Here is a 17575-nt window from a genome sequence, read left to right as displayed (position 1 = left end):
GCCACTAACTTCACACTGCTTGCTGCGAGACTTAAATTGGTGTTACATATTGAAGGTTGCGTTCAGCACTATTGCGGTATAAGCATATTTTGAAAAAACACGTTGAATTGTACAAATTCACGTACAAATTATACAATATAAACTTGATATTGTGAAAAAATGGCTGATCCAGAACTCGAAGCAATAAGGCAGCAACGATTATCTCAATTGCAGGCACAATATAAGGTATATTAACAAAGTCTGACGTTTTGGAATTGCGAAATTAAATATAGTATAATATATCATATTTGAATATTGCAAATTACTTTTGAAAAGAAAATGCAAAATAGCATAATAGATTAGAATCTTTTATAGAATTATTACAATGAAAAATGAAACGATTACAATTAATTTTAGTTTTATCAAGTAAATTTGTATTGTCTTGAAAATTTATTTAAAATTAGATTATATCTATTTTTATTCATAATATAAAAAGAAAGGAGGAATGCATAGGTACTATGTCATTAGATATTTATTTATTTTTATTGCTACTATATTTGGAATATAAATATGTAGCCTGGAAATGTTGGAAATGACAACAAAGAAGCAATGGAAGAAAAACGACAAGAAATAGAAGATATGAGGAATTCAATTCTTATTCAAGTATTAGATCAATCAGCCAGAGCAAGACGTAAGAATGTCAGTGTATTTAAGTTTTATGTAGTTGTTAACATACTTGTTCTTTTTAGTTAATACATTATGTCTTGGAAAACCTGAGAAAGGAAAAATGGTAGAAAATATGATACTGAGTATGGCTCAACGAGGTCAATTACCTGGTAAATTAGGAGAACAACAACTTATTAGCTTACTTGAAAGTGTAAATCAACAAACACGACGGCAAACTGTTGTTAAGGTTAGTCAAAATACATTTATATAATGTTACACTTTTCAATAACATCAATATTAATATCATAAATTAAATTTTAGTTTGACAGGCGAAGAGCAGCATTGGATTCTGACGATGATGATTTATAGTACTTTTAAATAATATATACCTTACTAAGCAACAATATTATACCTTGTTTTACTTTCAATTACAAAATGAAGTTATATTATAATTCACAGATATATGCTTAATTAGTTGTATGTTCTTATTTTTTATGATATATTGAAATAAAAAAGATATCAAATTAAATAATACTAAATGTAGTTTAATTTGATTATTTTCGAAATTTTTAGGATAGTTCCTTATGTTACATCTATTAAAAAGAGTTCATGCAATGATCATTTTCTTTATTAAATATAAGTAAATACACATTTAAAATACATAATATTTTTCATAAGAAAACCTTTATGTTTCAAATGAAGCATCCAAAATGTTTATGTAATGATTCATATGAATTTGTGGTAGCATGAAACGTTTGTTTCACTGCTTTTATGCAAAGTGAGGTACTTAATTGGAATATTTAAATATCTTAATTATTTATGGTTATTCAAAAGATTTTTTAGGATGAAATCACACCATTTTAAGGAGCACATGTGACAATATAACATTTTTTCTTGAAATTATTCTTAAATAAAATTTCAAGATAGCCCATGTTTCTTTTGATGGAACTATACTTTTCTTCATATTTTCTTATAAAATTACAAACTCAACCACGTATAGTAATGTACCATTTCGTTCATCTGATCTCAAAATTAATATTAATATATTAACATGTACTACTATTATGAAATGTGCACAGATATGTTTCTTCTAATATGCATCACTGAAAGTGTAAGAAACCTCGAAGTATTTACAATGTATTGTATTATACAAGATAAAATTGATGTAGTTTCCATTTATTATGAAAGTTAATAATTTTAGATAATCATTTATACAACGATTTTCAACTTATGGATTGAATTCTTAACACCATGAATTCTTTTCTGCTTTGAGTACAACATTTATCATCTTAAAGTTAATATTAAAAGGTACTCAAGGTAGGTCTTCAGCCTAAATGCACAGATTTACTCTATATTAAAATTAAAATATTTCTTAAATTAATAGCTTTTGTATATAAGAATTTAATACTTCTTTATGAAAAATGACAGCAACACAAATTAATCGATTAATACATTAAAAACTGAATGTATATGTATAATGTATCGATTAATACATTAAAAACTGAAATATAATTTTACTTAAAAAATTGGTAATCTTGAAATTTTGTAAAAAATATTACTTCGTGAAAAAATTGTTTCCGTAATTACATATATTACTTAAAATAGTATAACTTTATTCTAAGCAATTTGTTTATATAACCATAAATAATGAAGGTATTTAAATATCTCCAGTTTAGTGTCTCAGCTTTTCAAAAAAAAGATACACTGTAATTTTTAATTTAACCACGAAGTCCAATTTAATTTGTTTAATCTATATTCTTTCAGAGTTTTGTTACTATATTATATATCTGATTTATTTAAAATTATAATACGAGACAATTCTTTCACAAGATTTAAAGAAGCTCGTTTAATTGTATGATTCGTATTGTCATATCAACATTCTACTTATCTAAGATTTGTTTTATCCTTTATCCGGCGGTGTGTAGATATTCTTAAATTTTCTATACCTACAATGAGGTCGAAAAATAAAGGAACGTTTCAATAAAATACACGTTTCACCAACGTAATATCAAGGACATTAAAAAAAATACAAAGTGCAATTGTTCACAAATATGGAATAATATTGAATGTATTTGCACAATGATTGCTAAAAATTATGTTTTGTAAAAAAAATGTTTAGCTGAACATTACACATTTATGTCATTTGTTTTTTATATTAGTATACTTACATTACAAATTAGTACCTAAGACCACAAAATTTCGAATTATCTATACACAAATTTAGACACTATATATTGAAAAGAATCCAAACCATTTTTCGACTTGTGGTTTTGTTGATAGTGATCGCCGGACAAGGATCAATTATTATACTATCTAATTCATACAATTTTTTTCCGTTTCATTATTTACTACAATAACCACAAGCAATCGGCATAATCACACTGACATACACAAAATGTCATGATTTGAATAAGTAAATTTTTAATTTAGTAAAACTTACCATATTAAATTAGAAATTGTAAAACATTAAATAAGAATATATACATCTTTATATTATGACGGCTCACAAAATTATTTAATCAAAATAATACTAACAAATGTTTTTAGTCTTTCTTCATATGATTCGTCCCTGATTGTTCTACAAAATTGTTTGATGTTAAAAAAAGTACATACTATATAACATTAAAAAACCACGCATATTTACCTTCTTCTTCATCATTTGCATCTAAAATATCTGGGCAACAAATTCCGTAACATATTAATGATAAAAAGCCAGCTGGTAAGCCAAATAAAACCATTGTCAATATAGGATTACCCATCCACATTGCAGCAAGAGTTGTTTTTAATTCAAACCATGATCTATATATATGTATTAGCCAACTGTTTCCACCATATCGCTGTAAAATAAGTTTGGTTAAATTTAATTTAATTTAAAGACATAAAATTTACTTAAATATGAAAAAAATAATTTTTCAATTACCGGAGCGCTTTCATTACGAATTTGCTCTAGGAACAACTCTATCACATGAGGCGTTAATTTTTCCGTTTCATCCTCAGGAATGTGATGATGATTTGTTGTAGTGTTAATAACAATTAAACTTGGTAAAGGTAGAACCATCATAGCTATACTATTGACTAGTTCAGGACTTGCTATCCAACCAAATTGAAAATGGCTGGTGAAAAAAAGAATTATGATTCAATTTTGATCAAAATAAATAATACGCGAATTATTGTAATACAACTTACTCGTGATATTTTTCTCGTTTGTTTTTAATTATGGATTCCACCATATCTTTGAAGCGCGTCATATGTGGTGGTACTTTCTCTAACTGATTCTCTTCTACTACTGCTAGAACCAAATTTTTATTTGTTAAAAACAGTTGATTTATATTTCCTCTTGTTACTTTCGGAAATGTAGGAAAACGTTCCGAGTTTATCCATTTATACAATGTCTCATTTAATTTTTCTATATCACTTGTAGTATGACCTACAAAAAAATATGTATGTCAACATTAATTTTTATAGCTGCACCACTGCAATAATATAATTATATATCTTTATCAATTTTACCAGTAAAATTGTAATGTAAATTTTCTTTATAAACAAATAATGCTGGAACACTTTCCACTGGAGCATGTTTACTAACAACATTTGGATGAGACTGATAAAAAAATGCATGCGGTTGGAACACATCTGCAGTCTTGTAGTAAAATTCCTATAGGTGTATACATTTTCTATTAGTTGAAACATTCTTTAGTAACATATATATCATAATTGAGAATATGTCTTAATTTTACCCATAATGGTCCGACTTTCTCTCCAACATATAAAAAGTATAAACCACGTTCTTTTTTAATTGTGTCAAAACTTTGAGTTTTCATTATTTCTTGAACTGGTGGACCACTCACTCTTAAAGCAAACTTTACTATCTCATCTCTTGTCCTATCACCATGATACACAAATTCTTGTTCTCCTTTCAAACTATGTATAAAAAAGTAATATTATTGTAAATAAAGTTTTTTTAAAAGAGTTTCTTTTAACCCCTTGACTACTATTAGCTCCTAAAGGTGGTCAAATGTTATTGACAATAATTGTAGCAAAGCTCACTTAGATCAAATATAAGTGAATTCTAATTCAACAATTAGATTTTCCATTAGTCATATATTATATAAATGTGATTATTTTTTATTGGTTTAATTTAGTTCCATTCAGTATTTTGATGGTTTCAATACACTTTCTTAAAAATGCATGCTGATGTAAAATTGTGCCATAGCCAAGGGGTTAATATATAAACCATTCTGTTTCTTACAATAGAATAGTTGGAAATCCTTTGACCTTAAAAGCGTGTGCCACACTTGTAAATCGAGTGCAATCAACACGCCCTACTCGTATCGATGTTGCATGTAGATGTTGAGCTACATGGGCCCAAATTGGTTCTAACCTTTTACAGTGTGCACACCATGGTGCATACATCTAAAGAAAAATGAGATATATAATTAACTTTGTATGTAATAATTTGATTTATATATTTGATTCATTTAATTAATATTATATTTTTACCATTACTAGCCATTGTCCATCTTTATGAATATCCAAGAACCTGTAAAAGGATACTAATAAATACATATATTTATATGTGTATAAATATTATATATATATTTTTATTTATAAATAAATAATATTGGTATACGATATAAGTATAAGTATTTCACACCTGTCACTTAATTCAAGTACACGTGATGCCGTTATATGTGTGAGAATTCCTGAAAAAGCTACAGTACATTTTAATAATGGACATTGCATCTTTCATGCGACTTAAAATTGTATGCAAAGCAGCTTATATGTCATAATAAAAAAATAAATAATTGCAAAAGAAATTTAAATTGAAAGAAAGTTATTCGCTTTTCCATAATAAAATATGCTACGTTTAAACAGTTTCTTCAAGAAAATCGTTGTGATAAATAAATTTCAACACAAAATCAAATTAAAAAGTACCCTATGACACTAGTAAATTATCGATCGATAGTGCTCAAGGTTATGAAATAATACAACGAATCACAAACTTATGTTTCCAAAATTAACGTTATAACTATATTAATTTTCGCCAAAAATTACAGTGGATGCGTGTATTTACCATAAACAATTGCGATGAGCACGAATTTCGTTAATGTTACCATTGCAGCAAAAAGATTGTTGGTAGGGCGAAGCCTTTAGCCTTTTTAATCTACAATATCGCACATACTTTCTTTCCACATAATTACAACGGTTAACACTTTTGGTTGTTAAATTTCCACGCATTCGACAAATTCCAGTACATGTCTACCATGTTTTCGTCGTACAACGCCACACGATCTCCATACCGGCTTCTACTGAACTGCTGAGTTCTGCGCTTTGCAACTGCTGAATATGTAAAGGCAATGTCCGAAGAGGGGATTTAAAAAATGCAATAATTGCAAATTTAAAACGGTTCCTGACGGATGTATATTTTTAATCGACTTAGTAAATAGGAACTACGAACCCGAAACTTGTTGGGACTGAGAATATTCGCAGACAGATCTTATTGTGATTATCATCATTATCATTGAAGGTTTCTTGCATTGTAATACAAATTAGTCGCACAGAAGTAGAATTTTATAAATTATTTAAAAATACTTATGCGTGAATAATGTGTAATACTTGTTCATGTTTCAAATTATCGTACCAACTGTTGCATTTGAAAAGTGATCTCCGTTACAAAACAACTGGTAAGTTGAATATCAATATAAATTAATATTTTTATTTCAAAAAATTAGAACTTCGTTTATACATCGTATAGAAATATTTGGTGCTCGGATAAATCTAAACAAAATTGCAAGCTTCTTTAATTGAGAAATTGTGGTAGATATTTGTTAATGTCAAAATATTCACAAGTCGAGTAAATATTCAGATATCAAATATCCGATTCTGCATTGGACTCGATTTCATCCGAGTTCTGAAAATAATTACTATCGTATAATAAACAGCACACAGGTCACGCATAGAAAAGTAATGGGAATTGACAATGTTTAATTGGAAGTTTTTTGTCACTTACATGAAATTTTAATCGGTAATCGTGCTATCAGGAATACCATTGAGTAACATTAAAAGAAAAATATATACGAAATGTACGGTGTCAAAGACGATCATGACGAAGAGAATATATACGTAGCAAAGAAATAGAAAAGGAAAAAAAATTATATTGATGGCAGCGGTAGCTAAGCGTGTTAATATACTGCCCATATTTGTCTTCTTTTTACGAGATTCACCTTTAGTAATTATATGTAGTGAATTTAGGAGTAAATTAAGTGAAATTTCATTCTTTACAAGTCCTTCAATATTTCGAACTATTTCGATCTATTTTACAGAATTAAAATTAGACCAACTACGTATTGAAATGTTATCAAAGTAAATGTTTAAAAATAAAAGATTAATTCTGATAAAGATCATTGTATTCTTATCTCAAATGTTTTACTTTTTAATCAGAAAAATTGCATACCTCTTCTTCTTCAATTTCAATGTATTGGATAAATAATGGAGGGGTATTAGTTATCTTAAACAAAAGTACACAATAAATTGTGAGCGTTGTATTAAGAAAAATTATTAAACAAATAAATTGTAAGCGCATTAAATACAGAAATGGGAGGATAATTATTTTAGTGAGAAATGTAAATATTTCTCGAAAAAAATGCCCCATTATTTTAGTATAAATAATTGTACATATCACTTTGGAAATTTATGTGTATTTACATCAAAATGAACGAGAGTTTTATGAACAACTTCACATCATTATAAAACGCAAAACATATTCTTCTTTACTTTCTCAAATAAAAATATAAATATTTGCAATTAATTATTTAACTATCTTTAAGTATATAAATAATAACTTTTGAAAACAGAATTGCTTTTCTTTTGAACATTAGACTTTAACTTTAACTTTTCAGATTTAAGGAAACAAAAATTATATTCAATTACATTTGAATAAGATTAAAATCGCGTCGTAGTGAGCGAAATAGATATAAGTGTGTTGAAGAAGAGGAAGAGGAGGCATGTTTCGTTTAAATAAAATATTTGTAAAAACAATCTTTTACAAGCTTATAAAAATTACAAAACTCAGAGCCGCTTAACACTACTTACATTTCTTACGAAGAACATACTTAGAAGAAACAATAAGGCACAATTCATTTTTTCTTACTATCAAATATTCTTTATACATAAATAATATATTTATATATTACTACACTCTTAACGAAGTCACTTCAAGAAAGATTTTTCTTTCTTCTAGGCAATGGAATAGGCATCTCGTTTTCAATAGTGAAAGTCGCGTTACTAATTACTGAGCTATCGCTCCCAGGGTGTATATCCTTCAAATTGTTTTCCGTGCCATTTTCAGTCAACACCTCGTTGCCAAGTAATTTGATCGAGCCTTCATCGCTGTTTCCTTCAGCATCATTCTTTCCAATAACATAAGTACCAGCGCTTTGTGAAGAATTTGAATAATCATCATTAGAAGAAGTCTGTTTCAAAAATTCTTTCGGTTTCCTATCTCGAATTGGATTAATAAAAGAAGATTCCATATTTTTCCTACTTTTAGCCCGATTTTTTTGATAATTAGCTGCACTATCAGAAAAAGTTTTCGAAACGTCGTCTTCGTATACTTCATTGCTCTTCAATATTTTCGCGCTTTGCGATCTCTTCTTTGTATTCAAATCCCTCGTTTTTCCTACCGGCTTTAATTCCACAATATTCCCCATCGGTTTCATGCTGCTGGTCGTACTCGATTCAAAGCACGAATGCGAATGATCATCGGCGCTCAAATAAGCAAACGATTTCTCTCCCTCGGTCTTCATTTCCCTTTTTTCCATATTTTCGTTTTGAACTGTAAAGATTCCATCTTTACTCGTATCTCGGGTATACTGGAAATTGCTGCCGGTCTCTATATCGCCTGGCGATCTAGACGTGTTCGACAAAATCCTGTCGATCTTCTCGATGATGTTGTATAAACGGTTCGCGCTGCGACTTTTCAGAGTCTGTTCGGTTTCGTTCAGCCGCAGAAGTTTCAGCTTCGCGTTCGTATACTTGGCGTTTCTTCCTGTGGGAATTTTGTGAAGAGACTCGACCGTGCAAAGCTTACCGCTTGAATCGGATTGTACGTTTTTCTCTTTTAAAGCATTCTCCGGCGTTTGCATTCTATTGTTCGATCGTGATCTGTGCTTAGACACCATAGGAGTGTTCAACACTCTTAAAGACATATCACTGACGTTCGTTTTGACTCTGTTGTCTTCTAACATTCGTAGGCCTATGTCCTCCCCAGTTGTGTCTCTGTTGAATTTTAATATTTTTACTGCAGCCGGACTACCGAACGTTGAAAAGGCCAGCATGTGGTCGTACGGATGATAATCCACACAGGTCACGGCGCGCAAATTTCGATCGAAAGTATATTTTGCTAGAAGAGTTCCGGTTTCCAAATTCCAAATGTTCAATGTAGAGTCCTCGCCTCCGCAAAGAATTAAACCGCCACAAGGAGATATACATGCAGTCGATTGTATCCTATAATAAATATACCAGTGAAAATATTTAGTTAAAGTAAATTATAAAAGTATAATATTTTATATCAGTAAAAATGTAATACTTTATATTAATAGAAATATGATATTAATAAAAATAAAATAGAGAAAAAAAGAAACATATTAATGAAGAGTTTATATTACATTATTCTTGTCATACAACTCCTGACTTTTAGTAGTTGCATTTTAGATACATATCTAGATATGTAAATTGACTCGCAGTATAAAAGTTTAGAATCAAAATTTTTGCTAGTGTCATAAATTCATATTAGCATTAAGTGCTAAGAAATTAATTTCGTTTGATAAATTAACTTTCGTGTGGAACAAAGAATGTGGAATTTCAATAAAAAGATACCTTTGACTGCTCAATTCGTTATATTTTTGCAAAACAACGCCAGTTGCTAAGTCCAACATCCGCAATCCGTTATTTCTTGAATGAACAAGCAGCCTAGACTGTAAAGGATGTAACAGGATAGTGTTAATTATTACGCCATCGATGTCTCTGACCTTTATCCTGCGCGATATGTGCCATTCTTTGCGAGTGATCCTGCGACGACCTTTCTTCGCCATCCACAAAATTATTATCCCAACGCTGTCAGCGGTCAATAAATTACTGTTCTTTTGAAAACACATGGAATTTATAAATCCTTTGTGGCCCTCCAATTCCTGGCAGAGATCACGGTTCTTCGATCTTCTGTCGCGGGCCCAAATGCGGACTGTACGATCATAACACCCAGTCGCCACAATCACAGCACTTTCAGGATCAAATTTGCCGCAGTACACATACGAAGGATGCGGCATCATCTGTTACATCAATTTACAACATTGAAATATCCTTAGTTCTCAATGTCGAAGAAATTTTGTAATTTCGCGGACTCCTTCTGCTATAGTATCGAGTTGCATTCCCAATGAAAATTTTCAGCCGAATTCGACAAATCTAAATGTTATTTATTTGTTTTTCAAAAAGATAAAAAGTAAATGAAATAATATTTGAATATTAATATATAAAACGCTGAAGGTTTTTGAACACGATTAATGAATCCAGTGAGAAAAAAGTAAAAAATGTATTGAATAAGCTATGGTTTATATCACTGGTTAAAATTTTCTACAATTTTTATGAAATTCTTACTTCTGCATGCTGTACGATACGATTTTGAACGTCCCAAATGCGAGCGGTTTGATCTGACGAGACAGAAAGCAGATAAGTATCATTCTCAGACCAATTTAGAGAATAAATGAAAGTCTTGTGTCCAGAAAATCGTATATGACTCTTCTTTGTTTCGACCTAGCGGCAATAAAGAAATTGCTAATATTTGTAACAAATTGAACAACAAATTTCAAAATACTATTACCTATATAACCGTTGTATTTAAAAATTGCAACATCGACAATACATAAGGAGCCGTCAAGAGATAAAAAGAATGTGCGTATAGAAAGAAATGAAACATATGTTAAAATCATTTAATATTTAATACTTTATTAAAAATTATTTAACGTTGTTATTTAATATTTTACTAAATATTTAACATTGTTATTTAATATTTTATACAAAATTATTAAAAAAAAAACATTTGATTTACCAAGATGCATCGCAATGTTGCAATTTTGATGCACATCGGTGTAATTTACCTCATAAACGACTACGGGATAATCATGCTCCTCGGAATGGGTGCAAGCTAAGTATTTGCCGTTGTTGCTGAAAGCGACAAAGAAGCATCCGTTTTCGCTGATTTCAGTTTCAAAGGTGATTTCATTTGGTATTTTGCAAGACTGCGCGGATAACCGCGACCACTTCGGTAAATCTATGGAATTCGAAGCGTGGCTCGAAACTTTATGCGACTCGCTGCGTGTGTCGGACAACGACAAATCGTTTAATGATAATTGCTGATAGAGAACTGGTTCCAGCTTGGGAGGATCGATGGACGTTACGGTGACGAATAAACTACTAGGATATTTTTCTCTGATATTTAGCTTCCACCACATGTACGCCTAATAAATTAATTAGGAATTTAAAAACCGTAGTATAATAAAATACTTTCAGCTGGAAAGTTGGCTAATTGGACAACGTAAGAGCAAGAATTTACGTTATTTGTTCAGCCTAATTCACGTTCAGTATGTATATGTTGAAGTCGATAAGTAGAATACACTGTAAGGGGAAATAAGCCAAATTTCCAGTTCTACGTACTGCATATAATAAAACAATCAGAAGAAAATTGAAAATCATATTTTTGATTTCATGATATCATATTTGTAAATGATATGTTTTCTGAATATATTTTGTACGAGTTGGATCGCTCTTCACGCGAAACAAAAGAATTCCTTAAAATTTACTATACGCAGCTAGATATACGTTAAGATCACTTACTTCGCACGCATGAAATCTTTCGAACTTTTTCAAGCTTTTGCGAGGTTTATATAATTGTAATCTAACTTTTTTATCGATGTGAATGACGTTGTTCCTCCCTACAGGCTTCAAAAATGCCCAAGCAATCTTATACCAACAACCTTCGTGACCTATATGCAACATTTGTAAAATTATTTCGAAATGAACTTATTTACGTATTATAATGCGGGATGTTTAAGAAACAATTGATTTAATTTTGAGAACTGATTTTGGAGATATCGAACATTTTTTACTCATTCCAATAATAATGGTACTTATCATTCTGTAGTATTTTTGCAAAAAATATATGATAATTATAATTAAAATAAGAATATAAAATAAAATAATAATATAATTAAAATAAATGATAATTTTATTTAAAACATGATTATAAATATGTTAAATACCAGAAATAACGTGAATGGAATAAATTTCCAAAATTCAATCATTTCTTTCCTAAACATCTCACGTAAAGTAATATTATAACACTTGCCAAATTTATCATAATTAAAGCTAGCTTCCGCGAAACTCAACAGGTCGATGATTTCGAATAAAATTACGACTTGATCGTTATCGGTTTTTAATATCGAATCAAAATTATACTCGAAAACGATTTCCTCTTCCCATGAAGGCACAATAGATTTGTTCTCTTTAAAATCAAATTTACCAGTGATCATTGGCTGCAAATAGGTACCAAACTCGCTTTTCAAATATTTCCCAGTCTCAGCGTGCACAATATGAACCTTTACCATCGGATGCTTCGTCAAATAATCGATCTCTAACATGTCCGCCCTATGAATCGTAATAGAAATATATTTCGTGCCCTTTTTCTTTTTCTTTTTTCTCTTCGAGCCTTCTTTCGTTACATTCGAACACGAACTATTCCTAACGAAACTAGAAACACTTTTAGAAATTTTCCTTTCTTTGGTTTCATTCCTCGATTCACGGTCATCTTCCGATTTACTAGATCTCGTTTCAGCATCATTATATTCGATCGCAGATACCGCAGATTGACTAGAATGACCAAGGCTATCGATAGATGGTCTTTTCTTAGTTCCTTTATTTTTCTTCTTCGCAGAACGTTGATCTTTAATCAACGACTCTTCAGAGGATCGATAATTCGATTGCACGGTAATGTCTTCCAAGGTCTGAGATTCAATCGAATCATCTGATTCATTATCATTATTTTCATCAAAAATTTTACTGACCGAGTCATGATTTCTTTTATTTTCCAAAGTTACGTTATTCCTGGATTTATTGTGACTCGAATCTTTCTCGAAGCTTGAATCTTCTGGCTCATCTAAATTTTCGATTGTAATGACAGTCGCGTCGGATATCTCTCTCTCACGCGAAGAAACCATCGAATTTTCGAGCTCCTGGTTCGTAAGTTCCTTCATCTCGATCTTCGCATTTTCTCGATCATCATAATCAGTCTCGATTCGAAGTATTTCTTCGTTGTCCGAAACAAACGCAGTATTATCGTACTCGGGAAACGATTTCTGTTTTATCTCTTCCGGTGTCCGCTCTAAAGGGAATTTATAATCTGTGGACGAAGCCCAGGAACTGCCCCTTGCTTCAGGCAACCGGATCACAGAGGTGTTTTTCGACCACCGTTTCCGCGGCGGCTTTCTCGCTTCTTCTGGACGAGATTGCAGCGCCCCCCATTTTCCTCTACAGCGAGATTTTCCGTCGACAAAAGCGAATTGATTGCCTTTATTCTTAATTAATTCCCTTTCTGTTCTTTTATCTTTTTGCATTGTCGAGGATCCATTAAATTCTTCTATCAGGTCTATCGAGTTGATTACCTCTATATCACCGTGTTCTTTCAAGATATCCTGACTCTTAACCTGGTTCAATTTTTGATATTCGTTCTTCCTACCGCGAGATGCATTAACTTTTGAAAATATTCTCAGTTCCTGTGACTGTTTCGCGGAAACGTTCATCTCATCCTGCGTTTCAATCTTTCTTGTATTTTCGTTATGTTTTTCGGACTTATATTCTCGATGTATGTCGACGACCACGTTCATCGATTTAGCCGCGAATTCTTCTAAATCAGTGGAACCTGTATTGTCAAATCTATGCGACTCACTCGCATCGAATATTTTCATAGATTTTTCTGTATTTCTCGTGGATATTGTTTCATTGATAGAATTTGAATTTTCAAATGAATTGTCAATATCATTATTTTTGGAATATGATTTACTGTTATTAATTACACAGAAATTCCTTTCGTTTTGATGTAGTTTTTTTTTACTTCTTGAAAATACATTTTGTGATATTAATTCCATGATGTCGTTAAATTAGAAACTTGAGACTTCTTCTTGTTTGGATTTTACTAATTATTAAGCATTAATATTTTTTCATATAAGCATTTTTTTTAGCAGTTTCTAAATAAAAGCATTAATACTTTTTTCCTTTGTTGTAAAGTTACAGAATGTTTTACTTAATGCACATTATAATTGTCTTGATGAAGGAAAATTATTAAAAAGTAGCGCGTACACGATGCAATGATCATCGCATCTGACGACAAGTGTGCTTGCGATACATATGTGCATTGTGCAAAAAGAAACTTAGTAAATAAAATCTTGAAAGAAAGATTTCAAATTTTTCTTTTAAAACGAAACAAAATATTTCCATATTCTTCCACATAGTATTTCTTATAATAATAACACAAATAGTAATCTACGAGTATACAAAATTTTACATCTTTTTCTTTTATCTTTTGTGAAGAGTCATTGAATATTGAATCGTATCTTTTCAATCACATACCATGATAAATTTCTTAGAGGTTATGCAACTCGTCGAATGTATTATGCTCTTGAGATTGCCTCTTTCGTCATGTGCATTGATATAATTGATCCATCTTTCCCCTCCAGATGAATGCGTCACTCACAATTCGATGAATTTTATTACGTTTTACAAAGAATAGATTCACGTATATTTTCTCATTAGATTTCTCACATTTTTATAGCTTTTGTAATTGATGTAAATATAACGGTTAAAATATAATTTACAAAATTATTTTTTGAATTCGACCACAGCATACGTACTTATCTGCGTGTAACGCAAATCAAATTTAAATGCGTGAAAACTTCAGAAATGCAAGTTTATATTGATATCGATATCTAACGGACGGCAGGTGTTAATATTTGTTGAAAGGTACGTACGGAAATTCAGCTCGTACTATTACGATACGGATGTAAGTACATCGATCGATGCATTAAAATTATAATCATTCAAATTAAACACATGCAACGCTTACTGATTTCTTTTATTTTAAAAATATGTTTATCGTCTATTTTAAAAGTACGATGATTTCTTGTAAAGTTATAAAAATTATGATTATTAAAATAAGATTAAATCATCTTAATTTATATTACAATTTTTATATTTCGATTTGAACCGTAAAATTATTAATAATTATAATAATTATTACTAATAAAATAATAATGTTAAAAATTAGATTATTATATTGAGGTTTTAAAGATAATATAAATGTATACATGTGTTTAAAAAATACTTTTTCAGTTGCTTACACCATTTATTACATGTTTGTCATTTGTTTCTTCATTATCTTTTTCCATTTGCCTTGCTATTTCCTAACAAAATACAATAAATCGTATAATTCAAACAAACCTATGATAATATATAATGTATACAATTTTTAGTTTTACTTACCATTTCAATAGCATTTTCATATTCTTGTTCATAATTTTTTAATATTACATTATTAGTATCTTGAATTGGATTTTTTGAATCTAATTTTTCTTCAGTTTTTGTACTCCCTCCTGAATAATCCATGTCTGTGTTCATATTCCGAAGAGATTTCATCTTCAATCTTAATTCTCTGTTTTTAGCTTCTATCACTTTTTCTCTACGAGTTTCTCTATCAAGAAGCTGCGCATTCCAATTGTATAAACAGAGTAAAATAGGGTTAATATAATTGAACTTACCGCTGTAAACAGAAGCTTATCATTTTTCTGATTTGTTGTCAGTGCTTCTGAAAACTCTAATAGAAAAGTTGTGCCTTTTTTATTAGCAACTGCAGCTAACTGTCCTTGTTCATGTGGTCGTATACATGTTAAAATTTCATCGCAAACCTGGTATTTATTATATTTAAAACATGGATAATATCATCACTTAAGAACATCAAAATCAACATACTTTTATACTAAGAATCGGTGAATCTTGTTGAATTAGCAAATCCCATACATCCAAAGTTCCATCCATTTTTATTAAGAAAAATACAGAAAATCTTGTTACACTCCATGCTCCACCCATTAAGAAGTCTCTGTGTCCACTACAATATTATTTGAATATAATTTTAATACTTGTTAATTAAAATAGATAGATATATTTAAAATTGTAAGACATAATTACGGTGTCCAGGCAATACAGGATTCTTTACAATCTTCAGACCATATCCTTGTTGTCCAATCACCAATGGTAACAAAATTTTTCACGAATGTTGGATTCCTCTCTAATCCTATTACAGGCCCATATTGCGCTTTGAATCTAGTTGCAATTTTTTCACTTGGAGTTTTGCCTTTACGATTTCCTGATATTACAATCCCTAATCATAAAATTATGTAAGTATTTAAAAACATAAATAAACGAAATATCAAAATATTTTATGTACCATTTTCAAGACCGCACATGAATCGTGTACCCATTGATGGTTCAAACTGTAACGCTGAAATTCCAATTGCATTGTCAATGTTTTGTTCTTCGGGTTTACATAAATCTATCACTAGCGTTTCTGTTGATTTTTGTAACTTTCTGGTATCCCACCACATTATCTGGAATTTATATATGGTTTCTTTATATATCTACATTTTTATTTTATCGTCACTTTACCTGTCCATCTTTTGAAGCGCTAAAGAATTCTGTACCGGTTTTAGAATTGATCCACAAAACTTTATTGCATACATCTCTATGACTAAATTCTATCGAACTTATGTCAACTGGTTCAGGTCCTTTTCTAACGTCCCAGCAAGCTACTTGACCAGTTGTTAATCCGCTTACTAGTATATTACAATCTTTAGAATTGTACTCCAATGTTAAAATGGGACAGAACGGTTGGAGCGTCATACATGGAGTATTTGGATTTTCTATAAATTTGTTATTTAAGTTTTCCATTAATTTAACTTAATTTCAGTTTAACTTACCTACATCCCAAATGTATGAAACTGGTTTATCATTTGCTCTTTTTTTAAAATCAATATTACAGTAACTGGCTGCAAAATAATTTCCCTGATCTGGTGACCAAGAAAGATGCGTTATTTGCCTTTTTATTGGTAAAAGATCTCTATATACATTAACTGTACGGGAATATGCTCTCTGTGTTAGCGAAACAGGCTCCATGTAACTAAAGTACTGTTCATATATATTACAAGTATTATTTTGTAGTATGCAATGTTCCATTGGCTAAAAGAAATTTATACTACTATTGATCTTAATGTTATTATCTGTAATGTTAATATTATGCAAATAAAAGATATAGTAAAGAAATATAACTACAGGTAGCAATTGAAGCATTGTATGTATATACAATTCATCTTTTTCTATTTTACGCTTATATCTAACTACTTGTTCCGTGTCTTTCGCATTTAAATCTTTTGGCCATCCACCTTCTAAGTGACACATACCATTGTCTTTAAATGTTGCAGTAGTTGTATTCACCTACAGATATTAATAACAAATTAATATGTTTATATAAAAATTAAGATTTATTTTACCTCATGAGTAGAATACGTTTTTCCGCATTGAGTTCCATGAGTCGCAGGATTTACTTGAATATAATCATTTATATATCCTATGTGAGGTTTAATGTCAGCCTCTAATTTTTGGTAATTTGAAAAATTACATTGTCTACCAAATTGTAGTCGTTTCTTTGTATAAGTATATTGTAAGTTCATATTCCAAGTTTCAAAAATTTGAATGTATTTTTAAAGAAAATATTTATTGTTCGTAATTACAAATTAATATAATGTTTATTTTAGTTGTACTAAAAAATACACAATCA

The 17575-nt window shown here is 30.2% G+C and overlaps 4 protein-coding genes across 9 annotated transcripts; 1 reads left to right on the top strand and 3 right to left on the bottom strand.

Annotated features, from left to right (window-relative positions):
- The first annotated feature begins 4 nt into the window (after positions 1-4).
- PDCD-5 (programmed cell death 5) lies at positions 5-1184 on the top strand. Its single transcript, XM_031974911.2, has 4 exons — positions 5-225; positions 556-670; positions 729-892; positions 967-1184. The coding sequence occupies exons 1-4, from the start codon at positions 160-162 to the stop codon at positions 1012-1014; spliced, it is 393 nt and encodes a 130-aa protein (XP_031830771.1). The 5' UTR covers positions 5-159; the 3' UTR covers positions 1015-1184.
- Positions 1185-1255: 71 nt separating this feature from the next.
- Tmx3 (Thioredoxin-related transmembrane protein 3) lies at positions 1256-6027 on the bottom strand. 3 transcript variants are annotated; one of them, XM_031974905.2, is made up of 10 exons: positions 5720-5920; positions 5300-5348; positions 5146-5185; positions 4895-5058; positions 4383-4566; positions 4156-4300; positions 3832-4072; positions 3566-3758; positions 3290-3482; positions 1256-3223 (listed from the first exon to the last, which is right to left on the bottom strand). In XM_031974905.2, the coding sequence occupies exons 1-10, from the start codon at positions 5760-5762 to the stop codon at positions 3189-3191; spliced, it is 1287 nt and encodes a 428-aa protein (XP_031830765.1). In that variant the 5' UTR covers positions 5763-5920; the 3' UTR covers positions 1256-3188. The 3 variants fall into 3 exon arrangements, with proteins under 3 accessions (XP_031830765.1, XP_031830764.1, XP_031830763.1); XM_031974904.2 differs by having other exon boundaries at positions 5300-5357; positions 5720-5919; XM_031974903.2 differs by lacking the exon at positions 5300-5348 and having other exon boundaries at positions 5720-6027.
- A 375-nt stretch (positions 6028-6402) lies between these two features.
- LOC116426226 (uncharacterized) lies at positions 6403-14291 on the bottom strand. 3 transcript variants are annotated; one of them, XR_004234864.2, is made up of 7 exons: positions 12044-14291; positions 11533-11681; positions 10797-11156; positions 10297-10452; positions 9523-9971; positions 6656-9150; positions 6403-6556 (listed from the first exon to the last, which is right to left on the bottom strand). XR_004234864.2 is itself a non-coding variant. In XM_031974887.2 (7 exons), exons 1-7 carry the CDS (start codon positions 13836-13838, stop codon positions 7860-7862), a joined length of 4146 nt encoding a protein of 1381 aa, XP_031830747.2. In that variant the 5' UTR covers positions 13839-14291; the 3' UTR covers positions 6403-7859. The 3 variants fall into 3 exon arrangements, 2 of the variants coding, with proteins under 2 accessions (XP_031830747.2, XP_031830746.2); XM_031974887.2 differs by having other exon boundaries at positions 6403-9150; positions 9523-9620; positions 9675-9971; XM_031974886.2 differs by having other exon boundaries at positions 6403-9150.
- Positions 14292-14997: 706 nt separating this feature from the next.
- On the bottom strand, positions 14998-17500 carry LOC116426234 (dynein axonemal intermediate chain 2). Of its 2 annotated transcripts, XM_031974913.2 has the most exons (10): positions 17289-17500; positions 17071-17232; positions 16719-16977; positions 16408-16661; positions 16190-16349; positions 15931-16123; positions 15715-15850; positions 15504-15650; positions 15229-15447; positions 14998-15149 (listed from the first exon to the last, which is right to left on the bottom strand). In XM_031974913.2, the coding sequence occupies exons 1-10, from the start codon at positions 17466-17468 to the stop codon at positions 15075-15077; spliced, it is 1785 nt and encodes a 594-aa protein (XP_031830773.1). In that variant the 5' UTR covers positions 17469-17500; the 3' UTR covers positions 14998-15074. The 2 variants fall into 2 exon arrangements, with proteins under 2 accessions (XP_031830773.1, XP_076228898.1); XM_076372783.1 differs by lacking the exon at positions 14998-15149 and having other exon boundaries at positions 15258-15424.
- Positions 17501-17575: the final 75 nt, after the last annotated feature.

Source organism: Nomia melanderi, chromosome 12, assembly GCF_051020985.1.
Source record: "Nomia melanderi isolate GNS246 chromosome 12, iyNomMela1, whole genome shotgun sequence".
In the NCBI taxonomy this organism is placed as follows: domain Eukaryota; kingdom Metazoa; phylum Arthropoda; class Insecta; order Hymenoptera; family Halictidae; genus Nomia; species Nomia melanderi.
Note: the sequence above shows the minus strand (reverse complement) of the source record. Positions and strands in the feature narration are given on the sequence as shown.

Coding starts and splice junctions, on each gene's coding strand:
- PDCD-5 (XM_031974911.2), top strand. CDS start 160: ATGGCTGATCCAGAACTCGAAGCAATAAGGCAGCAACGATTATCTCAA. Junction 226..555: donor AATTGCAGGCACAATATAAG/GTATATTAACAA, acceptor ATAAATATGTAG/CCTGGAAATGTTGGAAATGA. Junction 671..728: donor TCAATCAGCCAGAGCAAGAC/GTAAGAATGTCA, acceptor TGTTCTTTTTAG/TTAATACATTATGTCTTGGA.
- Tmx3 (XM_031974903.2), bottom strand. CDS start 5,883: ATGCGTGGAAATTTAACAACCAAAAGTGTTAACCGTTGTAATTATGTG. Junction 4,301..4,382: donor AGAAAGTCGGACCATTATGG/GTAAAATTAAGA, acceptor ATACACCTATAG/GAATTTTACTACAAGACTGC. Junction 3,483..3,565: donor TTCGTAATGAAAGCGCTCCG/GTAATTGAAAAA, acceptor CTTATTTTACAG/CGATATGGTGGAAACAGTTG.
- LOC116426234 (XM_031974913.2), bottom strand. CDS start 17,468: ATGAACTTACAATATACTTATACAAAGAAACGACTACAATTTGGTAGA. Junction 16,978..17,070: donor CAATGCTTCAATTGCTACCT/GTAGTTATATTT, acceptor AATTTCTTTTAG/CCAATGGAACATTGCATACT. Junction 15,150..15,228: donor ATGAAAATGCTATTGAAATG/GTAAGTAAAACT, acceptor GTATTTTGTTAG/GAAATAGCAAGGCAAATGGA.
- LOC116426226 (XM_031974886.2), bottom strand. CDS start 13,838: ATGGAATTAATATCACAAAATGTATTTTCAAGAAGTAAAAAAAAACTA. Junction 11,157..11,532: donor AAAGATTTCATGCGTGCGAA/GTAAGTGATCTT, acceptor TTAATTTATTAG/GCGTACATGTGGTGGAAGCT. Junction 9,151..9,522: donor AACGAATTGAGCAGTCAAAG/GTATCTTTTTAT, acceptor TATTTATTATAG/GATACAATCGACTGCATGTA.